The sequence below is a fragment of the Galeopterus variegatus genome, unplaced genomic scaffold (genome assembly GCF_000696425.1).
Source record: "Galeopterus variegatus unplaced genomic scaffold, G_variegatus-3.0.2 Scaffold4319, whole genome shotgun sequence".
Lineage (NCBI taxonomy): Eukaryota > Metazoa > Chordata > Mammalia > Dermoptera > Cynocephalidae > Galeopterus > Galeopterus variegatus.
This window is the reverse complement of record NW_007730430.1, coordinates 143458-156794: the sequence shown is the minus strand read 5'-3', so window position 1 is coordinate 156794 and position 13337 is coordinate 143458. Positions and strand designations below refer to the sequence as shown.

Sequence of the window (13337 nt, the reverse complement as noted above, 5' to 3'; positions counted from 1 at the left end):
CGGCAGGTGGCCTTGGCCTCCAGTCCCCCAATCCAAGCCTCCAGTTCTCAGGCAGGCCCCAAGGTGCTGGCGGTGTGCCTGGCCCGGAACTAATTTTTTGTCCTTTGCTTCTAACACGGGGGAACTTCCTGTGGGAACCAGTACTTGAGCTGTGTGGTTGTTTAAATTGCTACTTTGCTGCTGTTTCCCTAGGGAAGGCTTTTTGTGCAGCTCAGGGTTTAATGGTTGACCTTATAGGTACTTCCAGCTGTCCAGAGACCCGGTGGATCTGTGTTCTGTAGAATCTCTGATCTGGGCCTGAGTTTTTTCATCAAACTGCACCCCATGCAATCCTGCATTCCTGACCAGTCTCCGCTGAGTGGTCCTGTGCTGACTGGGGGGCAGATCAGCTGTCCTTGCTGTGTCCCAGTGTTCGCCTGGTGGGCCTGTCTCCCCCACTGCCCGTGCTCCAAACACTTCCCATGCGACGGGCCCTGCTCTGGTCCCTTGCAATGACTCACTGGCCTCTGAATGGCTCCCTTTTCTCAGTTGTTCTGGCTCCTCGCTCCTGCGTGGGTCCGTGGGAACCCTGTTAGTGGTCTTGCTGTCTTGTGGGCCACCAAGGCCCTCTTCTCTCCTGCTGCCTCCAAGCAACTCCATCTGGAGGGCACAGCTGCGGCTTCTGCTGGTTCCTGCTCCATGCGCTCATCAGCTCGAGCCTTAAAGCAGCCACGGCCTGAAACGCTCAAAGCAGCTTCTTCTTTCTGCCATCATAGTTTCTCCGGCCTTCATGAATTCCATAGGTCTCTCCTCCCCTTCCCCTGAGCTCCAGCGGCCCTGGCTTGGCTGATGTTACATTTTTATAATTGTAAATTGGTTGATTTGTGGGAGAGAGTGATGCTGTGGACCATCTATTCTGCCGTCTTGATTGGATCTCTTCAAAAGCCAAAGTTTTTATCTGGGCCAGCAAGGCTCTGCCTTAGGGGGCTCCAATGCCAGCATGTGGCTTTGTTGATTCTGATGCAGTCCTCTGGTCCACAGCTGCCTCTGTCTCAGAAAGCCATCCTTGATGGCCCTGGACCAGGTCATGTGTTCCCACAGTGCACTGCCCTTCTTGTTTGCTGGTACCTGCAAGTAGGCTTGTGGTTAACTCTCCCTGTTAGTTTTCCTGACTAGACCAGAAGCTGCCCCTGAGTGCAAGGTCTGTTTTATCCATTCTCTTTCACCAAACTGTGGGCGGGGGCACCTTGGGCTTAAAGTCAGAGGTGTGGATTTGGGTGCTTCTGGAGTTGCAAGAATTTTCATTGTGTCTCAAAGTGAAAACAATTAGGAATGTTGATGGTGGCAAGGGGTTAGGTCTGGGGCTGGGGTGGTATGTGTGCTATGGGGAGGAGGTTGTCAAACTATGGAGATGCTTTCAAACCAGCAGGATAAGAAGGTCTCTCCCTGGGGGCACAGACCTTGTTTTTTGAAGGGACAAAGAGGTACCACCCTTGGTGCTGGTGAAATAGGAAGGGCTGGGGGGTCTTGGCTGAAAGAATGACTGCACACACAACCCCTCCCCCAGGCCCTGCAGCTATGGCAAAGGAGGTGGGGGCACCCACGATGAAGAGGAGCTGTATTTCCACTGTGAGTGTTCTGGCCTGGCTGGGGAGGGGTGGCCTCCCCTTACCTCACTCCTCATCTCTCTTCCTTGCTGCAGTTGCATAACCCCCCTCTCCCACCCCAGCGATGGAGGCCCCTTTCCTCAGGCTCATCTCTTTCTCTCCCTGCATTCCCAGTCAAAGTTCCAACACGTCGCACGTTCCTGGACCCCCAGAGCTGTGGGGACCCGCTGCAGGCTGTGCATCTGTTTGCCAAGGAGCTGGATGCGAAGAGCGTCACGCTGGATAGGAGCCTCGGAACAGGCAAGATGGGCATTCAGGAAGCCTTGTCTCCACCGGAAGCCCCGCGTCTAGGCCCCACCCATGCCACAAGCCACGCCCCAGCCCCAGCCACGCCTCCATGCCTTCCCCACCTCTACTTTCTAAGCCCGCCTCCACCCAAGTCCCCGCCCCGTGTCTAGAAACCCCGCCTCCACACCAAGCCGGACCTCCACCCGGGAAATCGCTCACCCACCATATTCCAGGGAAGGGGATGCCACAGGGGTTTGTGGCTCTGCCTTTCTAACCTCTCCAGGTCCTCAAGGTCACTCTGAGAATTCTCCATTCAGGCCCTTTCGGGGTTGACCTCTGCAAACTGCCACTGGCAGTTTAGTCTCCAGCCTTCTTGGAGCAGTGGGGAGGGCCTTTGCAAGCTTGGGGACCAGACACACCTGAATTCTAGTTCTGGCTCTACTACTGACCGACTGACCAGGGGCGCATCCCTCCTCTGCTCTGAGCCTCAGTTTCTCATCTGCAAAATAGGGATGAGATCTACCTTATAGGAAGCTGATGTGTGGATTTCACAGGACTCAGCACAGGGCATGCCCATAGTAGGTGACCCTACCCACAGTAGGTGACCCTACCCACAGTAGGTGACCCATAGTGACCCTCTAAGGGTCACTCTCCTGCTTGCCTTTCTCCCTGTCTGTAAACCCTCAGCCTCCTGTGCTCAGAGAAGGCAACTACTTTGTTCAGAGGCCTGACACTATGCCCTGACACTGCTGCCAGACCCTCTGGACAGAAGCCAGAAAGGGGCAGTGGGGCAGAATAGATGTCATTGTCATCTGTCCTGGGTCACACTGGGTTTAATGGCCTTTGATGTGCTGGCATGTGCAATGTCCTCTCTTTGAGGCTTGGAAACCTCCCGCTGAGGTGGGCAGGGAGGAATCCTTATTTCACAGAGAAGGAAACTGAGTCCAAGACAGGGAAAGAGGTGGAGCCCCAAGTCACCCTGCTGTTATACTCAGTTTATCAGGATTTGAACTCAGGAGCTCTGAGTCCCAGGCCAGAAACAGCCCATGATCCAGAGTCGCTTTCTCATTGGCTCAGCCTGCCTGGTTGGCCAGGGAGGTGGCCTCCAGGGGGTGTCTGAGGTGCTGTTTCCCTAAAGGGCGGTTTGGAGAGGTGTGCTGTGGCCGCCTGCAGCTCCCCGGCCGCCAGGAGCTGCCCGTGGCTGTGCACACGCTGAGGGATGGCTGCTCCGACTCGCAGAGGCTCAGCTTCCTGGCCGAGGCCCTCACCCTGGGCCAGTTTGACCATAGCCACATCGTGCGGCTGGAGGGTGTCGTCACCCGAGGTAGGTGCTGCACTTCCTGCTGCCTGGCCCACAGGGATGGGTGTGGAAATGGCAGGGTGGGAGGGGGTGCTCCTGTACCTCCAGGCTGTTCCCTTAGCCATGGGGGGAGCCCCAGCCAGGGGCCTCAGCGTGCTTTCACCAACTCAGGGGGCCCTCTCCTGGAGTGGCCACTCTGACCCGGGATGACCGTTCTGACGTGTAGTGACACCCTGAAGGGTGGGTCACATTGACCTGGGGTGATCTTTCTTAGCAAACTTGCAGCTCCTGACCTTGGCCTTTGTCCCCCTACAGATGCCTCCTCTTTTGTTCCTTGGCACAGGGGATTCTGGGCCGGGCAGGAGGTGGCAAGACTGGGGAGCTTGGCCTTGGTTCTGGCTATGTAGATGCAGTCTGGGGCTCCAGTGGGGGGACGTGCACACACACAGGGTGGAGCAGGCACCCGAGCATGTGTGTGTTCCCATCCCTGGGCATAGGAAGCACCCTGATGATTGTCACTGAGTACATGAGCCACGGGGCCCTGGATGGCTTCCTCAGGGTGAGTGGCCTGGGCCCTGGTTGTGGGGGTGGGTACTGATGACCACATTATTCTTGGTCCCTCATTTTTCCCTTTGGTGGGGCTTGGAATTAGTATCATTCCCACTAGCAGGCTGCCCTGGTGTTCACAGGGTAAACTGAATCCCACAGAGGCTATGTGACTTCTCTGGTGTCATACCACACCAGAGGATGTGAGTGCACAGCCCCTGCCTCTATCCCCTCCTTGCCCGCACAGAGGCATGAGGGGCAGCTGGCAGCCGGGCAGCTGATGGGGTTGCTGCCTGGGTTGGCGTCAGCCATGAAGTATCTGTCAGAGATGGGCTACGTCCACCGGGGCCTGGCAGCCCGCTGCGTGCTCATCAGCAATGGCCTCGTCTGCAAGATCTCTGGCTTTGGGCGGGGGCCCCGGGACCGAGCAGAAGCTGTCTACACCACCATGGTGAGGGTTCCCTTCCCCAGCTGGGCTGCCTGTTGCCCTGTTGCCCGTCACGCTGCCCTGGAGTCCCTCGCTTCCCACTTCTGCTCTTTCCCTGCTGTGTCACAGTCACTCCCCCACCCTGCCCCTCCACCCAGTTGGTCCCGAATAAACGCCAGAGTGGACACCACCCTGTGGTCAGCGGGCATGCCTTCCCCGTGAAGCTGGGAGTCGGGGTTGCCTGGGGGTGACAGGGGGGGCTGGAGCTGGGGCTCTGTGGGGTGCGCATGACTCATCTCCTCCCTGCCCTGACCTGCCTGCTGTACAGAGTGGCCGGAGCCCGGCGCTGTGGGCTGCCCCTGAGACGCTTCAGTTTGGCCACTTCAGCTCTGCCAGTGATGTGTGGAGCTTTGGCGTCGTCATGTGGGAGGTGATGGCCTTTGGGGAGCGGCCCTACTGGGACATGTCTGGCCAAGATGTGAGTGACCTGTGGCTCCAGCTCCTTAACTTCAGATACTCTTTCCCTCTGACCTCAGGCACCAGCTCCCTGACCTCTGCCCATTAACGCTTGACCTCCTAGCTCCAGGCTCCTCTTCTCTGTCTACATCCGATCCTACCTGGCCATTACCTGAGTCCTTCTTGGGTTGGGGGGTGTGTATGTGTGTGTTGGGGGGACCTAAAGCCTCCTCTCTGCTTGATGTCCCCCACGGCCCAGGTCATCAAGGCTGTGGAGGATGGCTTCCGGCTGCCACCCCCCAGGAACTGTCCCTCCCCACTACACCGACTGATGCTTGACTGCTGGCAGAAGGACCCAGGTGAGCGGCCCAGGTTCTCCCAGATCCACAGCATCCTGAGTAAGATGGTGCAGGATCCAGAACCTCCGAAGTGTGCTACAACCACCTGTCCCAGGTACATTTCTATCTGTCCCCAACCAAACCAGATTCAGCCATCCTCTCACTGTCCATGAATGGCCTCCCCACGTGTCCCAAGTACACCTCCCCCAGCTGTACTCCCCCACCTATCCATGTACAGCTGCTCACCACTTCTCCCAGATAGATTTGTTACTCTCACCTGCCTCAGGTACCTCTCACCCCACATCTGTCTTAGTCTCTTCTACTTGTCCTGGATTTTGCCCCCCATATCCCAGGTACAATGACCACTGACTGGATAAATATATATAGTAATAGTTCTAAGAAATTTGCAGTTCCAGTAAATAAAATAAGTGAAATTAATATTAGTTGTTCCAAACACGGGTCACCTCCCATCCTGTCCTAGGTATATATATCCTAACCCAGGATTGTTCCAGATACTCCTAGTACCTTTAACTGGCTCGGCTCTCCACCTGCCTGAGTGTCTTGCAAGCTTCACCTCTCTGGGAATGCATAGGACCCCATGTGAGCCAGGTGTAGCCCTAGGGCTTGGTTGCCCTTCCTTTCCCCTGTCTTTCCCAGCTGGCCTTTCCTCAGGGGATCCCAGCTGTCGATTGGCCACAGCTCCTCTGATCCCCAGGCCTCCTACCCCCCTGGCGGACCGTGCCTTCTCCACCTTCCCCTCTTTTGGCTCTGTGGGTGCGTGGCTGGAGGCCCTGGACCTGTGCCGCTATAAGGACAGCTTCACTGCAGCTGGCTACGGAAGCCTGGAGGCCGTGACCAAGATGACTGCCCAGTGAGTCTAAGGAATCAAGGTCAAGGCCTGGGGCTTGGGAAACCCAGGGTCCCTGCCCCTGCCTATATGGGAAGAAGCCCTAGCCTGTCCTGATTCTGGGGCCTCCCCTGTTCAGAGGAAGGGAGGGAGAGCAGAGGACCTGTGTGGGAGGAGCAGCAGATGGGGCTGAGCAAGTCTGGTCTGACCAGCCCTTGTTCCAGGGACCTGGTCAGCTTGGGCATCTCTTCGGCTGAACATCGAGAAGCCCTCCTCAGTGGGATCAGCGCCCTGCGTGCACGGGTGCTCCAGCTGCAGGGCCAGGGGGTGCAGGTGTGAGCAGGCTTCTGTTCCTCCAAGGCTGGACCCCAGAGGGGGTCCAGACCCCAGCCCTGCCAAGGATTCTGGAGCTGTGCCCTGCCTGTGTGGGAGTGAGCAAGCTCTTTCTCCTCCTGGGCCCAACGCTGGTTTGGGGCCATAACTTCCCCGTTTCGCTGCCTGCTCCTCCCGTTTCCCCTGATCCCAAGACCTTGGTTACTCAGGTCCCTGGAAAAGAGGTCCCAATCCCTGGGGAGGACCCCTGAGATAACAGTGGAGGAGATTCAGGGTCTCAGAGACAGAGCTGGGGCAGGGATGGGGAGTGAAGGTGGGAAATTTAAATTGCTCTGGCTCATGTACTTTTGTCTTCCATACCCACTGGGGCCTGGGGTCTACCCTATGGGTGTCCCTTTTTCCTATAGACCCACTGGCAAGTCAGACAGCATGGGTTCCTGTGGGGCTCCCATTCAACCTGGCGATGACCATCACTGCCTGGCAGCTGGGATGGAGGGGCTGGGTCCTTAGCTCCCTGTGCCTTGGCTGAGACCTATCTGAACACTGGTCCCAAGGCCCAGGCAGACAAAGATGGTGCTGGGCTCAGGGCTGGACCCCAAGGGCTGTAGCCGCAGGAGCTGATTCTGCTTCCCCTCCCTTGGGCTGACAGTTCAAGGCAGGGCCAGAGTCCTGGCTAGGCCACTGAAGGTCCTGGTGCTCCCTGGGGCCCCACTCAGCCCCTATTTGCATTCCTTTTATCAACTCACTGGCCAGGACATCTGGGAAGAGCATGACAGTCCTTGGGCTTGCCTTGAGGCCCCAACACTCTTGCTGGACGCAGCCCAGTGTACACTCTAGAGGTGATCCCCTGGGAAGCTCCGTCCCTCAGGCACCCAGCCTCCCATGACGTGCCTCTTCCCTGCGGCTTCTGAGGAGTTCTGGCACAAGTGGTCATGCTGAGCCAACTCCAGAGTTCCTTATCCAGAAGGGCCTCCGGAAACGGTGGTGATCCTGAGGCCAGGATTTTCATAGGGTGGCAGGAGGGCAGCTGAGTTGGTTGGGCCACAGGGCTGAGTTTGTCCAGGTCACCCCTGACATGCCTGCTCTGGTGTGGCTGTGTGTGGGTGGGGTGGGATGGGGTGGGAAAGAGGAGACAAGGGCTGGAGGCAAGAGGGGAAGGAGACACAGAGCCTACCTACCCTTGGAGGGCTCAGACTAGGCAGCGGATGTGCTCAGGCACCAAGAAGTTCCTGACACAAGAACACCCTCCACCAGGGCCCAGGGCCCCTTGGGGCCCCTAGGGGTTGTGGTGGGGGTGAGCTGGATGGGGATGGACATTCTTGATGTGTGTATATCAAGGGCTGTCTGGAAAAGCTTCTTAGCTGAGGCACAAATTGAATGGGGCCTTGCAGGTGGGAGGAGGGAGGTTCTTCCCTTCGGGTGGATGGAGTTTTCAGCAGGCCAAGATGGTAGACCTAGGGCGAGAGGAGTCAGTCCAAGCAGAGGGGCTAGCATGAGAAAGAGCCCAGGGGCTGGAAGGTGCAGTGCGTCTTTGGGGAGCACCCTGTGGTGGGATAATGACCCACAGCAATGCCTTGGCCTCACCCTGCCTGCAGCATCTCCTCTGTCTCCCCTTCCAGACTCCCTCATCCCCCTGCTCCCCACTCTGCTGAGCATCTGCCCCAGCTCAGTGACTTTGGGAGTACCGGGAGTAGACCGAGAAATTGCTTCTACCTTTGACAGGGTTGGGGGGGTTCCCTACCAGGTGCTTTCCAGGCTCTGCCTTCCCCGTCCCCTCCAGGGAAGCCTGTGCCAGCATCCAGGAGATGTGGGGACCAGCGTCTTGTCTTGGGTAGATGGAGCCTTATCCCCATCTCTGGCCACATCAGTCATTCTCTTAAGATCGAAGTCCCCTCCCCCCTTCCCCTCCCCCTCTCCCAGCTGTTCTGCAGAGGGGCCCCTGGCTGTGTCGGCAGGACTTCGGTGTCCAGGGTAGATCTCTCCTCCACTGAGGAGTGAGGTCTCAGAATCCTGATGGGTCCCAGGCCTCTGCCCTGTGCAGGCGCCAGCATGATGCAGGGTGATGGCTTTCTGGGAACCCTCTACAGATCTATTTTTGTATGCAACTTGTGCACTGGATAGAGGAAGGTGGCCTGCAACCCCACATCACCCCAGTCTGAGCCCACACATGGAGGGAGGGGGCCAGTTGGGGAGATGGTTCCTTTGACTAATTCTGGAGATGTTTTTATATTTCTTGGGTTCTATACGCAGGACAAAGTAATAAAAACTTGTCTGTGATATGGTGCCTCTTTGAGTGACAATTGCTCAACCATGGTGTAGCTTGTGCGGGAGAGTTTCTGTACCAGGTGACCTGAAGGCGTAGCATGTAAACCAAGGAAGGCATCCTCGAGGAGATGAGGACTTTCCCTGAGATAGACAGTGTGTGAGCCGCGGAGGGCCAGGAAATGGAGGTCAGTTTGGGACACACTGTTGAGAAACTTGTGAGATGTGCAGGCAGAGATGTCTGAGAGGTAGGTGGATATCTGGATCTGGAACTTGGAGCACAGACATGGGCTAGAGACAGAGCTTTGGGGTCCTTGGCACACGGGTGGGGCTTGAAGCCATGGTGAGGAGGAGGTCACTGGGCCAGCATGTGGAGGAGAGGGGAGCCCTGGGGAAACGCCAGTAGTAGGAGACGAGTGGATGAAGGGGAGCAGGAGACAGAATGTAAGGAGGAGTGGAAGAGAAGCTAGGAAGGAGTTGTGACGTCACAGCCCAAGGAAGAGTGCATCTTGGCGTTACATACAGAGAAACCAAGTGAGAAGAGAATGGAAGAGCCGCTGTTGGTATGGATATTATCAGTGACTGCATTAATTTGCTAGAGCCACTGTAAAAAATACTGCAAACTGGCTGGCTTACACAACAGGAATTTATTGTCTCACAGCTCTGGAGGCTGGAAGTCCAAGATCAGGGTGTCCGCAGGGTTGGTTCCTTCTGAGGGCTGTGAAGGAAGGATCTGCTCCAGGCCTGTGTCCTTGGCCAGTGGATGGCCACTTTTCTCCCTGTGTCTCTTCACATCACCTTCCCTCTTTGCATCTCTGTGTGCAAATCCCCCTTTATAAGGACACTGGTCATATTGGACTGGTCCATATGGGCCCACCTTAATAGACTCATTTAACCGAATCATCTCTTTAAGTCTCTATCTCCAAATACCGTCACATTTTGAGTTACTGGTTACTGGGATTACTGGGGTTAGGACTTCAACGTAGGAGCTGGGGAGGGGAGACAATTCAACCCATGACAGTGACCTGAATTGTGGGGGCAGAACCAGATGAGAGGATTGGGGAGTGGAGTTTGGGAATCCCTGGAGGAGGGCAGCAAAGGCAGGAAGAGAGGGCTAAGCCAGTGACAAGTGTGAGCTGAGGAGAGCTGGAGCACACGTGGGCACGCATGCACACACACTTGCACCATGTGAGCATGTGCCTTGCCCGGTTGGCTTGCTAGTGCTTCTCCTCTCCCTGGCCTGGGCTGTTCACGTTCGCAGGCTGGGGAGGCGTCTTCCTCATCTGCACAGTCCAGGCTCTGGGATGTGCTTAGTGCTGGGAATTGGATGGTAGTGGCAATAAATAACACTTCTCTCCTCCCCTCGTGCACTGAGAACCGATCGAGTACTAACTCTCTGGGACAGATGGAGATCAAAATATCGGCCCTTTGGTAAGGCTGACTGGAAAATGTTGCTTTCATGTTTCTTTGAATCGAAGATGCCATTGAAGTGTAAGAAGTGCCACTAAGAGAAGCGTCCCAGCCAAGTAAACCATGTCATGCCATCTGGTTGGAAGATGCATCCCGATTTCAGACATGTTGAAATGTGTATATTGTACTTCTTCAATAAGGCACAGGGTATAGGGGACAAAGTGTGTTTCCCATCATTCCCTGGAACTAGACCCTCCCAGCCCCAGGCTGAGTGGATGGTCACGGGCTGCAGCGGCAGTGCTGCCCACAGAGCTTCCTGCATAATGGGAGCAGACAGGCCAGGGGACACCTTTCCTGTGGGCCGCAGATCTGCAGGAGAAGCCAGATGGCATAGACTCAAACAGGTCATTCCTTCTTTCTCCCAATTCCATTAGATAAGCCAACTCCTTCTCATGGGGAGGAGGGAATGGGGTGTGGGTTAGAGATGGTAGGAGCATCACTCTGTTTGATGTCTGCCCCAGGAGAGGTGTGCAGCCAGGGAGTGGAGGGCCCCCAAATTAACACAGTGCCTGGCCCGCAGGAAGAGCTCACTTATTATCAGTGTTATTTATGAGAGGCACTAGGTAGACATACAATATGTGGTCAGGAATTGACATGGACTTCTCTGCGCAGTGAGCCTGCTTTTCTGGTTTGACAAGGTATTTGCTCATTCAGCAAGTACGTACTAGGCATCTACAAGGTGGATGGCACTGGAAGTTAAGACCTTACTGTCTAGTGAGGGAGTCAGTTAAGTAAAAAGCACAAAAGGCTTGGCAATAGGGATAAATTCTAGGTGTTGTGAGAGTCCAGGAGATGGCTCTGCCCGACCTAGTCCCTGGGGAGTTGTGAGATGGCCCCCCCCAAGGGGAAAGTGGGTAGTGAGTTCACTGAGTTTGTTAACCAGTGCCTGAGTTCTGGACTTCAGAACGTCAGCTCCTAAAATCATCCCATTACACTGCTCAGGACCTGAGTAAAACTCCATACCATATAGCATCCTCTCTTTAAATCTCTTTGTACCCTTTTGTCATGTAGAACTTTTTTTTGGCGGCTGCCTTGTGTGGGGTGCAAACCCTTGACCTTGGTTTTACAACACCATGCTCTAACCTTTTCCCAATTAAACTGAAGTGTCTGCCAGTATCTTGAAAGAACCCCGCTATTCTCCTCAGTATATCGCCCACCCCATTTTACTAGCTGGGCCCCCTGAGGTCTTGACACAACAGAGTGAACTCAGAAACTGTTTCAGTTCATAGAGGAACTCATGATGCCTACTAGCTTCGTGGGAGTTTATGGGTATCTCAAGCCCAGCCTCAAGTAATATGTTTTGACTAAGGTGGCTTGTAATAGTTTGAGAGAAGCTAAAAAATCCAAAACTAAACGTTTCCTCATTGTAAACACCTTGCAGCCCTCCCACTTAGGCCTCGTCTTGCCCCTTCTCCTCTCTCCACCTCCACAACACTCCTTGACCATCAGCTGGGGCACTGTCAAGGGAGTCAAGATGAGGTTTGCCAGTGTGACCTTGCATCCAACTGGAAGAGGTGTATCCTTGGAGATTGTCATCTATCAGTCCTGATGGTTCTTGGCATATTGTGACATGCAATAAGTGTGTGCTTGTGGGCAGTGAAAATTTGCAGATGGAGCTGGGCTTTCCTGGTATATTGGTGCCAAGGGTTTCTTTGTCTTCCAACATATCCATTGTCTGAGGATCAGAAAACACCAACTATACAGACTCTAATATCAACTAAGGGAAAGATGATGGCAAAGTGTAAAAGGCAAGAAGTGCAGGTTGCAGCTGGCGGGGAGGGGTTGGGGGAGAGAGGTGACTTGTTTGATAGGTAAGAGAATGAAGGCAGGGATGATAAAGAGCTGAGAAAATGCCTAATCCTGTAAAGGGAGATGGCACCTTAGCCAAGGCAAATTGGATTTGACTCTCATTAAGTGGGGAGCCCAATGTAGCCCCCAATTCTGATTGAACCCTCTCTTAATAGTGTCTCTCAGTCCTCCCATTTCTGAAGCCACATGCATTATCTACTATAAAATCTTGAGCATGAGACGTGCTGAATTTTAGGTATGGGTCAACAACAATCATATTGTGTAAATCTAGAAAAGGAAAACAGGCTTAGAGTGTATGTGCACATAGACATGAAGACATACTTTTTCAGCGGATGAGGGACACATTGTGGAGATGAGCCGTATGTTGGTATGTGAACTCATTATCATTGGTGGAGGGGGACATGAATTCCTTCAAGGTGAAAGGTACGTCTGATGCTTTGAAAAAGCAATGCTTAGGTGATGTGTCCCCCCACCCCTCAAACTAGCTCTTCATGAGTAATTTAATCTAACTCATCATAATAAATTATACATTTATCATAATACATTTGGAATTCTTGCAACAGGAAGCCCCAGGCAGGGCTTTTGGAAATATCAGGGAGCCTGTAGGGCAAAGGAAAAACCTGGCCTTCCTTGAAAGTGCCTGAAGGGCCCTGGGGAAGGAGAGGACTCCAGACACCCATCCTCCCTCCCTTCAACCCACAGCAGCTCTGCTTTTGTTTTCTCTCCACTTCAGATGGTACAAACTAAATTGTCCACAGGGATGAGGTCAGTAACATCAAGACAGAAGTAATCTCATGGGGATTGCTTTGAACTGAAGAGGACTCAGAGCCAAGGAAAGCTGCTACTCAGCTCCAGCTGACGGTTGGCCTGCATTGCTAGATCTTATTTTTGGAGTCTAGCAATCTTTGTGAAATCTCCCAATTTTTAAATTGTTAGCAATTAATTTGAAAAAATAAAATACAAACCAACCCAAACAGTGTTTGTTGGCTGGCAGTAAGATTTCAATTTTCTTTGCAACATCCTAGTCCCATGACAATTCAGTTCATGTTTAAAATTCCTGGAGGCTGACTGGGTAGCTCAGTTAAGTAAAAAGCACAAAAAAATTGTAATTAGAGCATGGTGTCATAACACCAAGGTCAAGATCCCTGTACCAGCCAGCAGTCCTGCCTGCCCCCCCACCCTACCCCCAAATCCTGGAACGGGGAACTCTACCTCCCAAGCCAGTCTCTCAGTCACAGGCATCGAGTAGGCTGCATACCATACATTTCTACACCTGCTGCATACCATGCATTTCTACAAATGGGTTCACTTAGGCAGTGGTGCAAATGGACTGAAACAGGGTGAGCCCGGCTCTGGTAAAGCATGTTGGATCCTAAGTGTTTCCTTGATGTCAGGCTCTTTTTCACACTGCACTGATGATGAAGGAAGATGCTGAAGCCTTGTAGGTTGACTTGTAGATTGGGTGACTTACTTGCAGTGAGTAACCTTTCTTCCAAATGCTGTCACTGACCAAGACGGCTCCTTCTCTATACACTGTCAACATCAAATAACCTGGCTAAGTAATGACCCAGATTGTCTTCTCTCAGACAGAACTCGCTTCCATTGTTAGTCCCATGTCAATCACTTTCAAAGCAGAAAAAGTTACAGGAAGGCAGAGCCCCTGGCAATGTGGAAA

General features: G+C 53.9%; 1 protein-coding gene across 1 annotated transcript in view; it reads left to right on the top strand.

Annotated features, from left to right (window-relative positions):
* Positions 1-12613, top strand: part of LOC103602816 (ephrin type-A receptor 10-like) — a 38242-nt gene extending 25629 nt beyond the window's left edge. Inside the window, exons 6-14 of the mRNA XM_008587258.1 lie at positions 1547-1608; positions 1761-1886; positions 3013-3198; positions 3672-3733; positions 3968-4171; positions 4476-4625; positions 4863-5056; positions 5657-5812; positions 12396-12613. Of these exons, the coding sequence (XP_008585480.1) occupies positions 1547-1608; positions 1761-1886; positions 3013-3198; positions 3672-3733; positions 3968-4171; positions 4476-4625; positions 4863-5056; positions 5657-5812; positions 12396-12426 (1171 nt within the window). The 3' untranslated portion in view covers positions 12427-12613. The remainder of the gene's footprint in view (positions 1-1546; positions 1609-1760; positions 1887-3012; positions 3199-3671; positions 3734-3967; positions 4172-4475; positions 4626-4862; positions 5057-5656; positions 5813-12395) is intronic.
* The last annotated feature ends 724 nt before the right edge of the window (positions 12614-13337 follow it).